The 22,037-nt window shown below is 40.4% G+C and overlaps 1 protein-coding gene across 1 annotated transcript in view; it reads right to left on the bottom strand.

Moving 5' to 3' along the window:
- The window catches only part of SLC45A2 (solute carrier family 45 member 2), a 61,448-nt gene that overhangs the window by 2,188 nt on the left and 37,223 nt on the right, over nucleotides 1–22,037 (bottom strand). Inside the window, 2 exon segments of the mRNA XM_020995462.1 lie at nucleotides 4,841–5,046; nucleotides 11,721–11,844. Coding sequence (XP_020851121.1) covers nucleotides 4,841–5,046; nucleotides 11,721–11,844 — 330 coding nt within the window.

Genomic DNA, 22,037 nt, shown 5'->3' with positions numbered 1-22,037 from the left:
GTCACACAACAGTACACAAAGAATCTGTCAGATACTAAGCCAGAATGGTAGTACCAAATGCACATGAGCTCAGGGAGATAGGAGTGAGCATACAGTGACAGTAATTCTGAATCAGTCCACAACTCATTGTTTCCATTCTTAACCAGTCGCTTCTGAAAGGCAATCAGAACAGACTTGAGGCTGACTTGGATTTGACTTAGTCATTTTGTCGTTGCTGTTGAGTTGTTTCAGCTGTGTCTGACTCCTCATGACCCCGGTTTAGGTTTTCTTGGCAGACACTGGAGTAGTTTGTCATTTCCTTCCCCAGTTCATTTTACAGATGAGGAAAGTGGGGCAAACAAGGTTAAGTGACTTGCCCAAGGTCACATAGCTAGTAAATGTCTGAGGCTGGATTTGAACTCAGGAAGATAAGTCTTCTTAACTGCAGTCCTGACACTCTATCCACTGTGCCACCTTGATACCCTCACATATCTCAACTCTCTAGGAATAAATTATTGTTGAAGAGATATAATGCGCTTCTTGGGAAAAAGGGGAAGGAGTTCCTTTATTTAAGAATCTGTTCAAACCCAGGACCTCTGCATTGGTAGCATTAGCATCTTTTCATCTCCTGTTTATTTGTAGGAATCCATGTTATTTCTGTCCAACTGGCCGATCTAGATCTGGATGTCAGGAGCCTTCTTTTGATGTTTTACTGGGGCACAGGTACCTTGAGTCAAGAGCTCTGTTTGTCTGTTTCTCTCTGTAGGTTATCAGACAGCAGAAGAATTGGCTCAGGAAGTAGGTGAAAGGGGAGAGTCACTGGTGAGGAGGAACTTACCCAGTCTTGGCTGATTTGTTTTTTGTTTAACATTGACATTTGCAGTTCCTCCAAGTTTTCACTCTGTCTGTATGGTACATAGGAAGAAGTGAGGACCCCTACATTCAGCCTGCTTTTACTGTTGGTATTCATGAATATTATGAATAACAACATGTTGTATGTGTTATACGAATTTCAAAAATATCCCCCAAACTACTCAAAGATTTCTGAGTTTTGGTCTTTAGTGGAATGTATAGAATGATCATTATTAATATTTTTTACTATAATAATATCTTATTTTCCCCCAATTACATATAAAAACAATTTTAACATTCATTTTTTAAAAATTTTAATTTCAAATTCAATCATTATTAATATTAAATTGAGCACTAATGCTCAAATTATTTCCCGGTTTCTATTAAAAATAGGGGAAAGAAAAATATATCAAATATTTCTCATACTATAGAAATTGTTTTCAAATAAAGGTGAACCCACATGACCATTGCCTTTGGTTGTAATATAATTTTTCTTCTGAGGGCTTTGTTAGAGCAGTTGATTAAGTATAGAGAGTAGCCAAACACTCTTCCTTTCTTTTTTTTAAAATTAATTTATTTTGATTTCTCAACTATTACTTTTTTTGAGTTTTAAGTTTTAAAGTTTTCTCCCCCTCCCTTCCCACCTCCCTCTCCAAGACTGTGTGCAATCTGATACAGGCTATACATTTACATTCCTACTAAACATATTTTCACACTCTTACTTTCAACAAACAGGGTTGATTTTGTACCTTCCACTGATTTGATCAAGCTCTCAGAGCAGTTCCTAACTCCTGACAACAACCTCAACTTGTAGCAAAGTTGGAAAATATTTGGGGACAGGGGAGGATGAGAAAAATGAGTAATTTGTGTATTTCCACCTCAAAGATGGGGAGAGATGATATTTTGTTTCTTTAAAACATCTTGCAAATTCTGGTAGGCAAAGGCAGTTTTCATGATCCCTGTGGTTACAATTTTAAACAAAAATATAGATGAAGTGATACTAACATTTGGATGGGAGAAAATCTGGCCTTCAACAGCACCCTTTTGCAGAGTAAGTTGACACTTCAGAGCTCTACGTGATTAGTTCTATAGAAGGTGCCTCTCTTTTATTGGGCTGTTACATGCTTGTTATTATAGATTTGTGATGCAGAGTAATGTACTGGAGAATTTCACCAGATGTGACCAGCTGGCTGCAGCGGCCTTATTATCCTGTCCTGGACTGCACATGGCGCAAGATAAAATTAACTTTAGTAGTGTCAGAATCAGCCAAATCAAGTAGAAAAGACAATCCCCTTAATGAGGTGAGCAGCAGACTTCAAAACATCATTGAATTCTGATCACAGAAGAGGGGGCAATGAATCCTTTCTTGTGTCATCACATTCTTTGGTTCTGCTAAATCTTTCTTAAACTTGAATTACAAGTAGGCCTGAGTATTTTAATTTATTGGTTTCTGACAACTGGACTACAATGATGAGATCACTGTCTAATGTGGCACTGTTCCTAAAAAGAACACCAAGACCCTTCGATGTCACAGAAATGACGTCTGAATTTTTTCTTTGAGTTTTACCAAATGTTGACCTTGGAATAGAAAGTGGGTGTAGAGGTAAAGCACGGGGAAGGAGGGAAGAAAGCTAATTGCACATATCCAGAAGACTAACATCTCTCATTCTCTGCCTACTCTGCTTGTGGGGTGCCAAGCTTTCTCTACTTGGTAAAGCTTTTGCCTCATCTTGCTTGGAGTCAGGCTTCCATTCTACGGCTATCCCCCTACTGTGTTATAGTCCCCCTTTGCGTTGGTTACTGTTCACTTGTCTTTGTGACCCCATTTGGGGTTTTCTTGGCAAAGATACTGGAGTGGTTTGCCATTTCCTTCTCCAGCTCATTTTGCAGGTGAGGAAACTGAGGCAAACAGGGTTAAGTGACTTTCTCAGGGTCACACAGATAGTAAATGCGTGAGGCTGGATTTGAACTCAGGTTTTCCTGACTCCAGGCCCAGTGCTCTATCCTCTGAGCCACCAAGCTGCCTTTCCAGCTTTGTGCTACCTTCCCCCATTAGAATGTAAGCCCCTTAAGGGCTGAGACTGTCTTGCTTGCTTGTATTTGTATTTTAAGCACTTAGCACAGTGTCTATACATAGTAAGGTCTTAATAAATGGTCTCTCTACCTATCTATATATAAATTTGTATTTTTCTTGTCTAAATCTTTGATTTCATCTATCTAAGAACCTCCGTGGTGAAGAAACTCCTTCCACCAATGCAGATTGACCACTATTCTACAACTTATAGTCTTAAACAGTTGAATGAGGGTGGGGGGAGGAATGAGGTTAAGGGATTTACCTACAGTTTTAAATGCAAGTCTTCCTGTTAGGAAGGACAGTTCTGTGTCAGTTACTCCATAGTGCCTCTATGGAATATATTGAGGATGCTTTTACTGTTGGTATTCATGAATATGTGTGTTTGAATGCATTACAAACTCAAAATGTGTCAGTACTGTGGCATGGCAGCCATAAAACTAACGAGTTAGGTTTTTTCCCCTAGGAGAGTGGAAGGGAATAATCATTTACTAAGGACTAACTATGTACCAGGCGCTGTAAGACCTTTACAAATACCAAATGTTGATCCTCCTAATAATTCTGCAAGATGGGTACTGTTATTGCTCCCGTTTTACAGCAGAGGAAACTGAGGTAAAAATAGGTTATGTGACATGTCTAGGATCACATTTCTAGTGAGTATCTGAGGTCACATTTGAACTCAGGTCTCCCTGATTTCTAGGTCTAGCACTCTGTCCTTCCTGAAGAGACTTAGTCTTCCTACCTCACCCAAGTTAGAAGTGCACCCACCCCTCATAGGCCTGAACCCACTGCCCACTGGCACAGAAACTTTAACCTAGTCTGTTTCTGACCTGGACTGGTTTTGTCCCTCCTTGGACAGCTTAGTCCCACCCCACTCCAACAGAAGAGTACTATATTGGTGCCCAACTGAGTGCACCTGATTAGCTTCAGCCCTTTAGCAGCTCAGTACTCCTGAATTCAAGTATTCCACCAGCCTCAGCTTCCCTGGTAACAGGGCTCTCTATAGGCTCGTTGGGCAGCTAATGTGATTTCGATCTGCATTAAAAGAGGTATAGTTTCCATGAGTAACAGGTAGTCCAACCGTATTCTATTTTTCCAATCTATTACCAGTACAAAATCACAGCTGGAATAATGAGTCAATAAGTTCTGGGTACCACCTTTTAGGTAGGATGCTGGTAAACTAGTCAGGGGAGGACATCCAGGTCCTTGGGTGTTGACTTCATGACATTAGTGGAGCCATTGAAGGAACTGGGATAGTACCTGAATAAGGAAAGACTCAGATTCAGAGCTACATGCTAACAGTCTGCAAGTGTTAGGAAATCCTTCATGTGCAAGAGGAATTACATTTGGCCCCTGAATTAAAAGCAATATCTGGAAGTTTCAAAGAGGTCAACGTAAGGCTTAATGTAACAAAAACTTCTTAACAATTAGCACCATCCAAAAGTATAATGAGCCAAATCATGGGGATTCCTTTTTATTGGAGGTCTTTAGAAAAAGCCTGGCTGACTACTTTTTGAAAATATGTAGTGGGATTTCTTTTTTCAGATATAGGATGGTGCAGATGACCTCTGACATCTCTTGTGAGTCTTCAATTACGTGATCTCTGAGCCTCTGTTTCTTCATCTGTCAGATGGGGAGAATACAGGTATCATCTAACTCACAGGGTTGTAGTGAAGTGCAAACAAGATTGCATTAATATGCAATGTGGTTTGTAAACTAGAAAGTGCTATACAAATGGGGACTACTGCTCATGTGAACAAGGGGTTTTAAGGTGTTAAAATCATTCTCAGCATTGCTGGATGTCTAGGTAAGGAATCTGAGTCACTATGGTTTGAAACTAGCCAGGTGGGATTTCTGCTACTCCTCTGATCTTTAAAGCAGCCCCGCCTTTTGGGCCTCTCAAAACCATCTCCCAGCAGCTAAGACTCAGAGACTCACCTCCTCCTCTTGATGGTATTCAGCAATAAGGTGAAAGGGCACCATGTACAGAGTGCTCGACATCACTCCAAAGAGGGCACACAGCACCAGAGTGGAATAGACATTGGGAAACAGTCCAATAAATCCAGTCCCCAGGCCAAAGAGCAGATACCCCATAACGTAAAGGCCTTTCAACCCCACATAGGATAACAGAACTTTCTGAAAGTCTGTGGAAAGAAGAAAGAAGGAAAAAAATTACAGGTGGCCTGGCCTTCAAATAGGGAATGATTTTAGGTAATCTTTTGCTTTGCAGATTCACTTTGATAATTGATCAGGAATCAAAGCTTAGCCTTATCTTGGCTTTGAAAGCAGGCAGCTTTGAAAATCAGTTTTCAACCTTTTCTTCTACAGAGAAGGGTCTGCAAGGCTGGGTCTGTCTTTCAAAGGAAAGGCCAGACACGAGTTTTCAAGCCACTGAGAAACAAAAGGGAAGACAGGAACACTGAGGCTGGGAAGAAGGTGGGATGGGGCGGGGTTGGAGCAAAAGCTTGAACCTCACATCCCTGGTGGAACTGGACCAGTGCCTTCAGCAATAGCTCCACCTTGAAGATGAGGTGGGGAGGACTATGCAAGCTTTATAGTCGGGTACAAGTCATCAAGCTTTCATGGAACTGCTCCCAGCACAAAGTGAGGGGAAGATCTGACAACTATTTGAATGAGATGAATAACGAGTAGAAGTTCCCCTTGGACCTCACATAGTGCTTATCAGAGACCACTCTTATGTACTTAATGGCTTTTTTTAAGTTTTTAATTTAATTTAATTTTTTAGTGAGGCAATTGGGGTTAAGTGACTTGCCCAGAGTCACACAGCCAGGAAGTATTATTGTGTCTGAGGCCCGATTTGAACTCATGTCCTCCTGACTCCAGCGCCCATGCTCTATACACTGTGCTACCTAGCTGCCTCTAAGTTTTTATTTTTTAAATGCTGAAATTTTTATTGCTCTTTAAAAAGAAGTACATAATTCCTCATGTTACTTTCTTTTTTTCTTTTCATCTTTATTTTTTATGTTGTCTTCAACTTTTATTTTATAGATCTTATTATTTCATTGTTACTTTCAAAACCAACCTGATCATTTATGCTTCCTCCTGAACCCCCTCTTCTTTTCTGTGCATTTTAAAAATGTTTGAATGACCTTTTTGTTTATCACTATTGCTAGCCCCTCTCCCCTTTTGGCCTCCCAATGAAAAAAACACAGAAAGAAAGAAAAAAACTTGTACCAAATTCCCTTATGAAACTATACATTATTATTTTGCATTATATCACAACTATGTAGTTCAGTGGATAGAGCGCCAGGCCTGGAGTCAAGAAGATCTAAATCCAAATCTGACCTCAGACACATACTAGCTGTGTGACCCTGGGCAAGTCACTTAATCCTGTTTGCCTCAGTTTCCTCAGTAAAATTATTGACAGAAGGAAATGGCAAACCACTCCAGTAGCTTTGCCAAGAAACCCCACATAGGGTCACAAAGAGTCAGACATGACTGAAACAACTGAATAACAATAAAAATTCTTCATTATATTTATTTGAATATTTATCATATCTTCAGACTAGACTATAAGCCCCACGACAGTGGGAATCATGTCCTATTTAAAGTTTATATTTCTGTTAGATCTGGCATGGCACTCTGTAATGGTAAGTGTTTATTAAATATTTGTTGAATTTGTATTTGAATGTGAATTTGAATAGCCATATTGGATCATCTGATTTGCAAAACTCACACCCCTCCCCCACCCCCCAGAGAAAAGGGCTGCTGGAATGGAGGAAAGAGGGCCTGAATTATCTTTTTTCCTAGAGGCAGGTCCCATGGCATAGAAGATGGAGATCTGGGCTTTGGAATCAGGAAAACCCGAGTTCAAATCTTTCCTCAGCCACATACTGTGTGACCTTGAGCAGGTCAATTAACTTGCATCAGCCTCAGCTTCCTCATTTATAAAATGGGAATAGTAGCAGCACCTACTTCCTAGGGTTGTTCTACGGGATCAAGTGATATAATAATTTGTACTTACGAATCTTAAATCACCGTACAAATGCTATTTAGAAAAAGAAACTGAAATTCAGAGCCAGCTTTTATTTACCACGGAAAGCTGCATCTCTACAAAGGCTCCCATTTCTGTGTTTTAAGGTTTATAAGGCAGTTTCCTCACAAAAGTCCTGTAAGAAATATAGAGCATGTATTTCTATTATCTCTACTGATGGGAGTCGAAATTCAGAGGGGAAAGTCAACTGACTAAGTCACAAACCTAGGTCCCAGAGGTAAGCTGAACTATGTTTTCACACTCTAGGTCCAAGCCTCTACCCATGTACTCTGCTGCCTCTAATAAAATACTACTTTTTTTCTTGGTCATAAAATCATTTCTTTTTAGCTCCAAGAGGGTGTCCCCTAGGTCTTATATTCGGGATTTTGACAGTCTTTGTCTTTCCAGTCTAAAGAGATCGATTTTTGCTAGGACCAGGTCTTCACATTAGCCTTCCTCACTCATCCCTCCTTTTACTCTAGAGCTCCCCACCTCTCTGTCTCTGTCTCTGTCTCTTTCTCATCTCCCTCCTGCTCTCTGCTTTCTCTTTCTGTCTTTGTATCATTCTCATTCTATGTCTCTCACACTCCTTTCCCCCCTCTCTGTCTCTCTCTCTGTCTCTATCTCTGTCTCCCTGTGTCTCTCTGTTTTTCCTTATCTCCCTCCTGCTCTCTGCTTTCTCTCTTTATGTCTTTGCATCCTTCTTATTCTTTCTGTCTGTGTCTCTTACACTCCCTCCCCACCTCTCTCTCTCTCTCTCTCTCTCTCTCTCTCTCTCTCTCTCTCTCTCTCTCTCTCTCTCTCTCTCTCTGTCTCTCTCTCTCTGTCTCTGTCTCTCTCTCTCCTTATCTCCCTCCTGCTCTCTGCTTTCTCTCTTTCTGTCTTTGAATCCTTCTCATTCTTTCTGTCTGTGTCTCTCACACTCCCTCCCCACCTCTCTCTCTCACACTCCCTCCCCACCTCTCTCTCTCTCTCTCTCTCTCTCTCTCTCTCTCTCTCTCTCTCTCTCTCTCTGTCTCTGTCTCTCTCTGTCTCTTTCTCTCTCTCTCCTTATCTCCCTCCTGCTCTCTGCTTTCTCTCTTACTTTCTATCTTTCTCATTCTCTCTGTCTGTCTCTCACACTCCCTTTCCATCTCTCTGTCTCTCTGCCTCTGTCTCTTCTCTCTTTCACTCTCACAAACACACACATACACATATACACACACAGTGAATAATAAAGAAATCTGAATAGTTCCCATTCCTTTCTAGAATGGAAATTTCTATATCCATCCAGCTAACCACTTAGCTCCCCCCCCCCCCAAGGAGGCCAGATGCTTAGTTTCTCACTCGATTGGAGTCACAGTGCTTCAGATCATTCTGATGGAAGCCAGGGCTTGAGAAATGACAAACTGACAATGTGTTTCTTCCATTAATTTCACATAGCACATGCAAAACTGTTACCCCAGGGTCAGAAGAAAAAAATGAAACTAATCTAGTTGTTGTTGTGATTGTTGATGGTGATTCCTATCAGATTAGCTGAAAGTACACTATTATTTGAAGTACCCTGATGACAAACATGTGGGATCTGGGATCCCTTTTGACCAAGGAAACACATTTATCTGGCAAGGAGACCAGGAAAAGAGAACACCAATGAGGGCAAAGTGAATTTTGGAGATGGGAAGACATTATGTTAAAAACAACAATGGCAATGACGTCTTGGACAAACCTTCTGAGCATTTGTCAGAGGAATCATTAATTCTTAGTACTAGTCCTTGCTCGGTCGTTGAAGGGCCATAAGTCCCTCTTTTAATCACACATTCTTTTTGTGCCTCAGTGGCTCCTCCCCTAGGATGAAGCTATATTTTCTGGGTTGACAAGCAAAAAGTCAATATAGACAATCTCAAAAAAGAAAAAATTCTCTAGGAAGAGGAAAGGGGAGGGTGGGAAGGAAAAAAATTGGAATTCAAAACCTTGTGAAAATGAGTGCTAAAAATTGTCTTTACATATAATTGGAAAAAAAAAAGTACTATTTTAAAAAAAGAAACACTCTGACTCATGATAATGGGATAGGAAGGCCCAGGTAGCAAGCCATCAATTAGAATAGCCATAAAGAGAGGGTCAAAATAGTAACAATACTGAACACTGCAATGAGATGGACTTCAGCCAAGTGTATTTTTAAATAATGTGTGTGTGTGTGTGTGTGTGTGTGTGTGTGTGTGTGTGTATAGTAACTCAAACTAGGCTAGCAAAGTTTTATTTCTCATAAATGAAAAATTTGAAATGAACAGGACAACTATCATATATAAACGGGAATCCTAAAACAGTCATGGTCTTTGAATAACAGTCAAGGTGTCCAAATTGCAGAATTGGAAGGTCATTGGAGAGGTCATCTAGCCCAACCCCTGCCAGAATAGGAGACTTCTCAGGGGCAGTTAGGTGGCACAGTGGATAAAGCACCGGCCCTGGAGTCAGGAGGACATGAGCTCAAATCCAGCCTCACACACAAAATACTTCCTAGCTGTGTGACTCTGGGCAAGTCACTTAACCCCAACTGCCTCACTAAAAAAATAAAATAAAATAAAAGAATAGGAGACTTCTCTACAACATTCCAGACAATGGTCATCCTACCTCCCCTTTCAGAGAGGTAGGGTAGGGCATAGTGGATGAAGCATCGGACCTCAAGTCTGGAAGACATACATTGGAATCTTAGCTCAGACACTTATTAGTCTATAAGAGCCTGGGAAAAATCACTTAATCTGCCTAGGCCTCAGATTCCTCATCTGTAAAATGAGGGGGTTGGACTCCATGACCTCCAGCTCCAAATCTATGAACCTATGACCTGCTGTGAGAGAGAACTTGTGACCTACTACTACATGAGGCCGGCAGTCCATTCCACTTGGGGTTAGTTCTAATCATTAGAAAGACTCTTCTTATAATAAGCTTAAATTTGCTTGTCTGAAACTATTACCTATTTTCCCTAGTTCTGACCTCTACAGCCAGGCAGAATAAATCTAATTCCTATTCCATGTACTTGAAAGCCCTTCAAACATCTCATTGAATCAAAATCACAAAACTGCTGAGTCAGGGGAACCTTAGGTCATGTACTCCAACCCATACCTGAACAGGAAAGGATTTCAAATGCATGAGAGTACTTATAGTCTATTTTCCCAGGAACTTTAAATGTGTATCCCCACCCACTTCTATCCATGGAAATCTTGTGAATTCACACTTTTTATGTAAAAAAAAAATATTAAACAAAAGTAAAAATAAACTTCAGCCTAAACCTTGCGCATCAATAAAAACAAAATACAAATACAAATGAAAACATTCAGAGGAGAGCTGATAGGATGGGGAAGGACCCCGAGCTCATGTCATAAAAAGATCACTCTGAGATGTTTTGCCTAGAGAAGAAAAGACTTGGGTTGAAGTTGGAGGTGGGAAAGAGTGGGGAATGATAGCTGCCTTCAATATTTAAAGGGCTGCCTTGTAAAAGAGATTAGACTTGCTCTGTTTGCCCTCAGAGGGAAGGATTAGGAGGAGCAGGTGAACATTAGGATGAGGAAAATTAGGCTTGATATAAGGAAAAACTTCCTAATAATGAGAAAGGCCCCAATGTGGATCTTAGACCTGCAAGCCATGTCTGAATGACTACTTCTCTTATACATTATAGAGACCATTCTTGTTCAAGTACAGTTTGGACACAATGGCCTATGAAACTTACTCCAATTTTGAAATTCTGATTTTCAGGTAACTTTTTTTGATCATTCAGTTAATGCATGGCAAAGCTCAAAATTGGACTCTTGCATCTGACACCCAGTCCTATGTTCTTTACCAGCCACCATGCTCTTTCTTGAGTCTATGGTATCAGGTCTGTGTCAGCTACAAATTTGGCATACATGTATAATAGAGCTTCATTTAATTCATTATTCAAAATATTGAACAATCTAGGATCAGGAAGCAAAATCTAGTAAAGATCTCCATTCAAGTCCACACAGAGTCATTAGTTTATAGTTTAATATGAATACACCTAACAGAGCTGCTGTCTAGATCTCATGTTTCCATCTTATAAACAAGTGGAATCTCTTTTAGGGGATTAACTCTAACCATGATAACTCTGGTCAAAAGGACGAATTCCTCACTGACCAGAAAAATACGGCATTATTTTTGAGACCTCATAATTAAGACAAAGATATGAGGTGATTTGTCTTTTTGTTTTTGCGAAGGGGTGGGGAGATTATGGGTATGAAACATTGTATTTATTGTCAGATTCGGTTTATGTATCGGCTTGTTTTGCTGAACTTTGAAATTCTGCTATATAAAGTATACCATCCTCAGAGTCAGGGAAACCTGGGTTTAAGTCCCACCACTGACACATACTGGCTGTGTGAACCTCAACAAATCATTTGACTTCTCAGGGCACCAGACAACTCATGAAGACTAAAAGTTGCAGAGAAGAAGCTTATCTGCACTGGAAAAAGAAGTTGCCTTACCTAGGAGGCTATATCCCTATATTGATGAAATCTCAGGTCCAGTCCCTAGCCCTGAAATGGATGACTTTCTAGATAGGAGAGAACAATAGGATATATCAGAAAATAAAAGTAATATTAAAATAAAAGACCTCAATACAAATTAAAAATTTTAAAGGATACAGGGAGGAAAGATATTTTAGTTAAAAAGCTCTGAAGTTTTTTCCTTACCTAGATGATTTAAATATCTCATGTCAGTCTCCAGAGTTTTAAAAGCAGCAGGCAAAAATACTCCTTAACAGATATACCAGGCTGTCTCTGCCTTTGACAGTGTTAAGGGATGGGGAAGGGCAGAGGAAGAGGAGAAGGATTATCTTACAAGAATACAATGAGGAAAACACTGAATTGATGCACAAGCCCCAGCATCCAACTTCCACTCCTCTTTCATAGATGAGAAAACTGGTAGAATTGTGTGGAGCGTAAGGATCCCCGTGGTACACAATCTGAAACAGAAAGTTAATTGAACTGCTGAGTAAAACATGTTTATTGTTATATATGACATCCACATAGCCAAGAACACTGGAAAATCTTACTCAGATGTTTTTGTTTATCCCACTGGCCATGGGAATGGGGAAGGGAAGCTTGTACCATTGAGAAATAAAAGATGTTGCCTAGTAGGCTATATCTGGGGGAAAGAAGCTGTTCTTGGAGTCTTCCCTCTTGCTGCCCTTGCTGCCTTTATGGCATCCCTTATCTAGTTTATCCTGCTGCCAGATTAATCTTCCTGAAATATTATCTCCATCACCCTCTTTTGGAAAAACCATCAGTAGTTCCCTGTTGGCTACTCCAGCAAATTCAGATGCCTTTTCCTACCTTTCAAGGAAGATCCATCATAACCTGTCCACCCACCTTACTATTCATCCTTCTCTCCCATCATTCCCCAATATACACCTTCTACAGTGGTCAGACTGATATGTGATGAAAGAAACCTTTTCTTGCTATTAGTAGAAATTGTCTTTAGTATGTTACATCTAAAATGTATCTATGTTGTTATAAATCTGAAAGAAGTAATTCTAGGAAGGACCTACTCTTAAGGCAGGGGCAGGACTTGGGGTCTGAAGACTTGCATTTGAAACCTGGATTGGGCACTTATTGTGTGTGACCTTGCCCAAGGTGTGTCCTTGGGCCAATCACTTCATATTTTAGGTCTGTTTTCTTATGCATAAAATGAGGGGAGTAGATTAGATGATCTCTAAGGTTGAAAGGTCAAATACTGAAGCTGAAGCTTAAATACTTTGGCCACATGATGAGAAGACAAGAGTCACTGGACAAAGCCCCTGATGTTGGGAAAGATTGAAGACAAAAAGAAGAAGGGAACAGAAGAGGATGCAATGGATTGACAGTGTCACGGAAGCAACAAACATGAACTTGGACAGACTTTGGGAGAAAATGGAGGACAGATGGTCCTTGCATAGACCATAGTCCATGGGGTCATGAAGAGTCAGATATAACTGAATGACTGAACAACAAAAAAAGGTCACTTCCAGTTCTTATAATCAATCAACAAGCATTAAGTACCTACTCTGTTGCCAGGCAAACAAAAATACTTTTTAGTAGACACACAAAGTGGCATTTGGCAGGGTTGGGTGTTGAGAAGGGAAGGAGAAGAACAGTGCTAACAACTAGGGGTGTTAAAGTGAAAATAAAACAGTCATCCCTCAAGAACCTTACCTTCTATTGAGCAATAGCATTCCATAGGTAATAGCCAATAGGCCTTATAGCCAACAAACCAATAGCCAATAGACCAAGACGCTAGTTTGAACAAGAAGTCAAGCTTTGCCTACTGATAGAACCTGATGTGTACATCTTACTATTATCCCCTCTCAGACATGGCTATTTCTCAGGCAGGAAATGGTGGCAGTGGCTAGGAACTATCCATATTGAAGGCCATTTGGAGAAACAAGGAGAGCAGAGTTAATATGATGCCTAAGGCTTAAGAGAACACCGGTATGCTCACCTTGTTGAACATTGTGCATATAGACTTTGTTCAAACTCAGGCCTTGTCAGACAAACATTTGGAACTCTTGAATTCTAGCTTGGCCTCAGCTTGCCCCATGGATCTTATGGTGCTTCTTTGCTGAGGTCCTCTTCTGGTCCCGAGAATTGCTTCTTGGCATGGTACCCCTTTGCCTTGTATTTCATATTTGTTACTTTGATAACTGAGCAGTCCTCTTGCTCCTTACTACCCTTTACATGCTTTTCCAGTATCTAATATTCCAATGCATCTGTGATTTCATCAGCACAGGCATTCCAACCAGTGATACAGAATGCAGCTCACTCATACCCATCTGATCCTGTATACCTTTTGTCCATGTCCTCCCATAACTTCATCACAGGAAATCCACACTGTCCTGGGGGCCTTCCTCATACTCTTTTGATTTCTCAGGGAAGCCAATGGAGCACACAGACTTTGCACTGGTTATGCCTTAATCTTGCCCATCTTTTTTTTCTTGTTACGGCCCATCTTTTTTTTCTTGTTACGGCACCACTCCTTCTGTACAATTCTTTGTAATATATTGCAGCCTTCTCTCCACTGCCTTTTGGCTGATCTTCATCTTCAATTGTTTGTAGACTGTAAGTATTCCATGACTTATAGTAGAATGGCCATGACTCTGTTCATACAACATCATTGGAAGAATATTTATGTTTAAAAAAGATGAACCTTTGTCTCAAAGGTACAGTTGGATCCATTAAAAGAATTTTACATTTTCCCAAAGACAATCCAGCCTGCTTTCATCTTCCTGTTGAATTCTAAGCCCAGATCAATGTCCCTTTGCAGTGTCCATCCAAGACATGAAGGAACTCTATAAGCTGTCTAGTCAACTGTACATCATAGTCTAGACAGCAGGTATTCTTCTTTTACTTGGCTTTTCCTCTGAAAACAATTAGGCCAAATTTGAGTGATTACAAATGTTATTTAGGAGGCTTTGCCGGATTCTAGGAATTGATGCAATCAGCACTATATCATCTACAAAGAGAAGCACCTGGAGGGTCTCACCATCTATAGGAAATCCTTCTTTGGCACTAGGCCTCCACGATACTGACAAACATCCCTGGTGAACATCTATCTTCCTGTTGTATGTTTTGGCTGACACTAAAAATCAGAAGATTGCCAAACAAATGTATCTCAGTTGTTAAGTCTTATAAGGAACCCTTTATAATTTTGACATATACAAGAGACTTTTTGGAGAAAAACCTACAATATGGTGTTTTGCTCAACCAAAACAAATATTATTTTGTTTTGGTTTTGTTCTGGTTCTTTTTTTACATAGTCAACTAACCATAAGTACAATAAGTCTCACTTTCTCCACACCTTTTAGTCACTTGCATAAAGGTGTGGTCTACCATGGACTATTACACATGATAGTCTGCCTTTCACCCTCAACAAGATTCCAAAAGTTATAGTCCCAAAGGTTAAAGTATCACCTTTTCTCACTATAGCGCATTCATCCTACATACTCTTAGACTACTCTTCACCTGAGCTCACACTGCTCCTGGTACCCAGCAATTGCCCAGGTTCCATAGACACCTAAATAAAAATAGAATATTCACCAAAATTAGTAGAGTAGGAAATTTCATCTCTGCTCTTGAGTTCCCACCTTCAATTTGTGAAATCTCTGGGAAACCTCATTCATAGGTTGACTTTTTTAGTAAACACATGATTTATTAAAGTAAAGTAACTGAAAAAGGTATAACATAATTAAAAAGAAACTACAGAGAAGCTTACAAGTAGCCAAAGAAGTCGCTTTGCCTGAATGGTTGGCTCTCTTCCTTTACTCCTCTTCCCAGTTAGTGGATTTGGGTAAAGAATAAGGAAATAAATGGAAGGTTTGTAACTTGCCAGGATCAGCCCAGCATGCAACAGGAGAAAAAGAGGCAGAAAAGAAGGATCAGGAGTTGGAACTGTCTCCTATTTGGTCACTATGGGGTACCTGTTAAACTGCCAGATCTCCCTACCAGAATGTGTCCATCTGGCTCAAAGCTAGACATTCTCCTCCCAAAAGGGAAGAATCTGTCCCTTGAGGGCCCCATTCTCAGTTGCAATCTAGTCTAGTTCCAGCTGAAATGTGGTATTCTGTGGGTAAGTGCTCAGTGCTCCTTTCAAATCCTTCTGTAACCAAGAGAGGGAGATTTTCCTGGGACAAGATGCTGTGCTCTTCCTTCTAGTTAAAAAGTCTTTGCCATCTGTTCCACATGGCCAGAAACAGAGAGGCTCTTGGTGGGGACAGGGCCACAGCTTTGAAGCACTGCAGCCTCAACCTCTGCTGGCATTATTCCTATAGCCCAAGCTGGGAATAGTCACTGGCAAGCTGGGGTGGATCCTGAAGAGCTGGGGATGGTCACAGCTGAGATCCAGAGGGAGAGAACTAATGCACTGAAAGACCAGAGGGATGGAATCAGACATCTTGGGGGATGCAGGACCAAATGGAGCCTGAAATGGCCTGACAGCTATTGTGAAAACCCCAGCCACAGGGAGACCAAACAGGAGGCACTGCCCACTTCCACTGGTTCCTTTTCATCCATCTTCTCTGATCACTTGCTTGCTGGGCTAACTTTGACAAACTCCAAACCCTCCATCCCTTTCCTTATTCTCTCCCTTAATCTGATAGATAGGAAGAAGCATGGAGGAAGGGAATCAGTCAGGCAAAGTAGCTTATTTACAAGGGCTACTGGAAAGGTTCTCAATAGTTGTTGTTGTTGTTTTTGCTTTGCTATAGCTATAACAACAAGAACAACAACCATAATAATTTATATAATACTTTAAGGTTTACAAAGCATTTTATATGTTATCTTATTTGATGCTGCCTACAGCCCTATGAGATAGTTGTGATTAATGTCCCCATTTTACAGATTAGGCAATTAAGACTAAGAAATGTTGTGACTTGCCCAGAATCATACAGCTAGTAAGTGTGTTAGGCTGATTTAAACTTAGGTCCTTCTGACTCCAAGCCCAGTACTCTCTGTGCTATGCCATCAAGTTGCTTTACTTTACCTAGCTGCTAGTTGTCTTACTGTGTTTTAGTGGTCAGTAAAAAGTCAACCATAAGGCTTATAAATGAGGCTGTCCAACAAAAGCATGAGATTTACCAAATTTGAGATGGGGACCCAAGAGTAGAGATGAGAGTTTTCCTATTCTAGTGCTACTATATTTCTATTCTAGTAATAATATTCTAGGGGAATATTCTCTATTATCTACAACTTTATCTGAATCTACTGGGGGGGGGGAGATTGGAAAGCAATATTTCAGGCAAGCCAGAGATCATCTGAGTACCACATGATGCTCCTTGGACCGTGTCACTCAGAGCATCATGACCCTGCTGAACTTGGTACATTCTGCTAGAACATTTTAATTTACTCCCAAGCCCCTGCCTAGAATACTGTGTTGCTCCAAGCAGTCCCCTAGTGCCTGTGCCAACTATTTTAAAAGTTATAAAAGCACCAGTAAGAAGAGCTGGGATTCAAGGGGCACATGACAAGCTAGAATGGAAGGAATGGATGGATAAAATGAGGCTCACCTGCAACAACCAAGGACTTGTCATATTTTTTAAAGATTCATCAGATCATAGTATGTTGGGTTGGAAGTACCTGAGAGATCACCTAGTTCAAATCCCTTGTTTTACAAATGAGGAAACTGAGGCCCAGAGAGAAGAAATTACTTGCCCACAGAAGAGTAGCACACAGGTAGTAAGTGGCAGAGTTGAGAACCTTGCCCAGATTTTTTATTGTCAACCTCAGCACTCTTATCACCACACCATACTTTCTCATAGGCTACAACCACCATTTCTTGCCTTTTTCTTCCCTGACTACACCCCATTACAGACTCACTCAAACACCCATCAGATACCTGCTACAGAAAGGAGTCTTTGGTTGTTGAAAATGTGTGTCATTCTATCCATCTATTCCTTCTACTCTAGCTTGTTATATGCCTCCTGAATTCTAGCTTGTCCTACTAGTGCTTTTACAAATTTTAAAGTAGTTGGCTCAGGTACTAAGGAACTGTTTGGAGCAACATAGGCAGCTGAAGCAATGGTTCACCTGAGTCTTTATTCAGATATGCCTAGCCATATGTAAGCTGGTTGTAACTGTAACTTTTTATTGTACTTACTTTATTGTACTTTATTGCACTTACTGACAATGACAGAAATGATTATGAATAACCAAATATGGGAGAGATCCAGGCTTTTTCCCTGTCCTTTTTCCTTGTTCAAAGCCTAGCCTTTGAAGAACATTACTGACCTCTGCCAAAAATTTAACCCACCTGGACCATCTTATCTAGGTGGATTCCTGCCCATTGTGTTCTACTCAAGTAAGTTTGGGTGAGATAGATCCTTTGTCTAGATTGCCCAAGGCTAGGGGTGGTCTGGGTGTAGAGATAGTCTCTTGGTCCAAAAGTTATACAATGTTACTCTCTCAGTCCCTCATTGGAGTGAGCCCACTTCTCATTGTAATATTCATTCTCTCATTAATTGTTAACCAATCAGAGTTGATTGCCACCCTCAGGAATACCTACCCTTCCAAGGGCATATAAACTGTGAACCTACCATCATGAGGAGTCTTTGGCATGTGAGAGTGCCGCTGACCTCTCTTATTAACAAAATGCTAGCATTATTAATAAAATGATTAGTTACCCAGAAATTACATCTCTTCAACTTTTTAAACATCACAACATGACGCCTGAGACATAGCAATACAAGCCATCCTATCATAAGCCTACTTTTCCTGCCCCTTGTCCCACACACACAGATCTTACCCATATTTCTCATGAAAATCTCCAGAGCAGGTCAAAAATATTAAATTTAGGAGGAGTTGTTAGCCATTAAGATGGTGTTTGAGGTATGGTCTCACATCTTGGAGAAATTTTGGCATTCCATCATAGCCCAGTTAATTACAAGAACCTGAAGTACATCCAATATTTTTAGAAATAAAACCAGCAGTGCAATCTTCTTTAGCTGGTTCAGTGTTTCAATCAAGTATTTTCTGTCATGGCAGCCAATAAGCTCATGCCTCCCTTGTCTGGAAGCTGGAATATAGCCTTCCTACCTGCCCAACCAGGTGCTAGTAGAACTGGACAATTTCATGGTGAACCCATCTCAGATATACTTCATGGATTTTATCCACCAGAAACGAGCTCAGGATGCACATACATAGACCCAACTTACTATTAACATGGTAGCTAAACACCTACAATCAAATTCTCTGCCTCTCTCTCTCCCTGTATCTCTAACACACACACATACACACACACACACACATACACACACACACACACACACACACGGGCAGAAGAGAAATGGGCCACTCTACCTTAGATCTAGACTATTTCCAACACAGGCAGGTGAAATAACAAGGATCTGAGCTTGGAAATAAAAGACCTAAGTCTTATGTTTGACATACTGATTGTCAGACCCGGGGCTAGACACAACCTCTCAGTGCTCTAGGCAACTCTTGAAGACTACAGTCACACTAAGACTCTCTAAGACTCTACTTCTCTGATAGAGATGGTACCAACACTCATTGGTAGAGAGTATTCATGCCCGACAATTCCCTATATCAATGAATTCCCACAACCTATTCTTCTCCCCTACACAACAGCACTGAGTCCAAGCTTATTTGCAAAGAGAGTGACAGAATATTATGAACAATATACTTTACAAAACAGCAAAAATAGTGAAAGAAAAAAATGATCCTGCAGAAAACTTGGCAGGAGACTCAAACTTACTTAGCCAGATCACGCCAAGATAATTTATGCATGAAACTGGAAAGAAGACAATAAGGAGAAATAAACTGGAGTAGATTTGCCAGTGATTTTACAGCAACTTATTCTCAACAGCACCACATTTAGACTTGAACATTCAATATGCTATATGAAGAAGTAAACATTAATAATAACAACAAACACTAGTATTTATATAGCTCCTTGATATTTGCAAAGGGCTTTACAAATATCTCATTTCATCCTCACAACAACCTTGGGAATTGGGTACTATTATGATCCCCATTTTACACATGAGAAAACTGAGGCAGAAGGCAGTTCAGTGACTGACTCAGGGTCATAGAGATAGGAATTGTTTGAGACAGGATTTGAACTCAGGTCTTTCTGACTCCAACTTCATTGCTATATCTGCCAAGCCACCTGGCTGAAATGACACCTGAGAAGATAGAAAAAGTAGCTGGACCTGTCCAAATACACACACAAGAAATTCATACTGAGGTGACACATAAAAACATAGAGACATTTTATTTCTTTTTTTTTTTTGACAGATGTTCAAGATCTCTCAAGGGGGAGGTGCTAAAAGAACATAAAGTATCCTAAATGGTATTATTTCTCAAAACAGACTACTAAAAACTATAACTACCTACCCATATGCCCAATTTCTTTTCAAATCTTCTCTGTATCTACACTCACATCTCTAGAAAATTTCACAGGAATGATCTATGTAAGCATTGAAGGAATCTTTGATGAAAATATCTGAAGGGGGGGGGTGGGACAAGTAGGTTGCATAGTGGATAGAGCTCTGGCCTTGGAGTCAGGAGGACCTGAGTTCAAATCTGACCTCAGACACTTGACATTTACTAGCTGTGACCTTGGGCAAGTCACTTAACTCTGATTGCCTAGCCAAAAAAAAAAAGAAAACCGAAGGGAAGGGATCTGTTTTCATAGATGATTCCCCATAGTAGACCATCTTCATGATCTCACAATTGACTAAGAGGTATAGAGAACAGAAGATCTCCCTGTGTTTGTTTGCTGCTCACAAAAACATATTTAACTCAGTCGTGTAAAACATAGACTTAAAGGCTCTCCCCCACTGAGGTCTCTCCCATTCTCTTTCATGCATATGTTGAACTCATGTAAGATGTTCTGACAAACGAAGCTGCAGAAATTACTTGATTTGGTGATCCTCCATTTAGCAATAACAAATGAAACATAAAACAGGGAGACATATGCTTGCCAAAATGGCTCACACTGTCATGGAAGATGTCCTGTACAGTGTTTAAATGGTAGAGGGATACCATTAAAAAATAGTGAGCTTGTCCAGATGCTCTGTTTGTGGTTAGCATTGTGTTGATTGCAACAAGCCTGGAACGCTGCAGGACTTTCATAATAAGATCTGTAACCATTCAAAAAAAGATTTACTAGCAGTTCACTTAGGGGAAAAAAATAATTGGATGAAGAAATTCTATTTCCCAGATTAGAATATGAAATAACCTACTGAGTTCCTCCAGTTGTGTGTCAACCAGTGAAAACTCACTTAACTGGTCTAGCCTTAATACCCCCATTTTAGCCTTTTGCTACAACAGTAATGTTAGGGTTAAGTTTCCTGCTTCTCAGCTCTTCATTCATAATTCCCTGCTCTGAATTCCTTCCTCCTTATTTTAGTCAATCAGTCAATAAGCATTTATTAAGTGCCTATTATGTCCCAGGCACTGTGCTAAGCACTGGAGATACAAAAAGAAGCAAAAGGTAGTCCCTGCCCTGAAGGAGCTCACAATCAATTTTTTTTTGTCGGTAATTTAGAAAATACTCTCTCTTTACTGGTCCTAGAGATAATAGAGCAGTCTCCCATTGGTATCATACTATCTCTTTGTCTCAAATGATATATTATATCGATCCCTGAGCATGGATTCCTTTTACCCCACCATGTGCTGCTCACTTCTGTCATGGACTGACACTGAAACTGTCCCTGCTGGCAGCTGTGACCCTTGTGAGCAGCAAGAAAGTTTGTTAAAACCACCTCTGGGGGCCAGTGCTCTTCGTATGAATTCTCCTACACTATAATGTGTCTTAGACAGGCATAACAAGTGGCAATAACGTGGGCCCATCCACGTACAGGACAAGAACAGTGAACCAGAATACATCTGGGAAACTGAACAGCATTTTCAGTAAGCCCAACATGCTCCCTGACACAAAAGTCCATCTTTATAAAAACAGTGTTTTACTATTGATACTTTATGGCTACAAATCACGGCTATAACTTCTAAGGAATCAAAAGTATAGATGGAAGGAAAGAAATAAATATGTATTCAGCTCCTACTATGTGCCAGGCACTGTATTAAGCACTTTATAAACATTAATTCATTTGAACCTTTCAACAATCCTAGGAGGTAGGTCCTATTTTCTTTATTTCACAGTTGAAGAAACTGAGGCAGAAAGAGGTTAGTTAAGTCAGGGGTGGGGAACCTGCAGCCTTGAGGCCACCAGTGGCCCTCTAGGTCCTCAAGTGTAGCCCTTTGACTCAATCTCTAGGTGGGGATTCCATCAAAGGGCCACACTTGAGGACCTAAAGGGCCACAATGTAGCCTTGAGGCCACAGGTTCCCCACCCCTGGGTTATTGTCCATGGTTGCACAAGTAGTAAGTGTTTGAGGCCAGATTTGAACTTAGGTCTTCCTGACTCCTCAAGACTGTTGAAGCTCACAGACATAACCCACGGCCTAGGTCATGTTATTGGTCATAACTTCAATTGCCAGAACTCTGGGGTTCCCAAGGATTAGATCTGATCACTTTAGCTTACCCAAAAAGATCATTTAATCTTTTCTACTTCTTGTCTTCACCCAGAATTTCTTCCAGAGAGACCTCCAACTAGATTTATGTCTCTTTTTCCACAAATATGGGTAAAAACACTCCAATATGAGTA

Source organism: Phascolarctos cinereus, unplaced genomic scaffold (assembly GCF_003287225.1).
Source record: "Phascolarctos cinereus isolate Bilbo 61053 unplaced genomic scaffold, phaCin_HiC Scaffold_4;HRSCAF=312, whole genome shotgun sequence".
Lineage (NCBI taxonomy): Eukaryota > Metazoa > Chordata > Mammalia > Diprotodontia > Phascolarctidae > Phascolarctos > Phascolarctos cinereus.
Note: the sequence above shows the minus strand (reverse complement) of the source record. Positions and strands in the feature narration are given on the sequence as shown.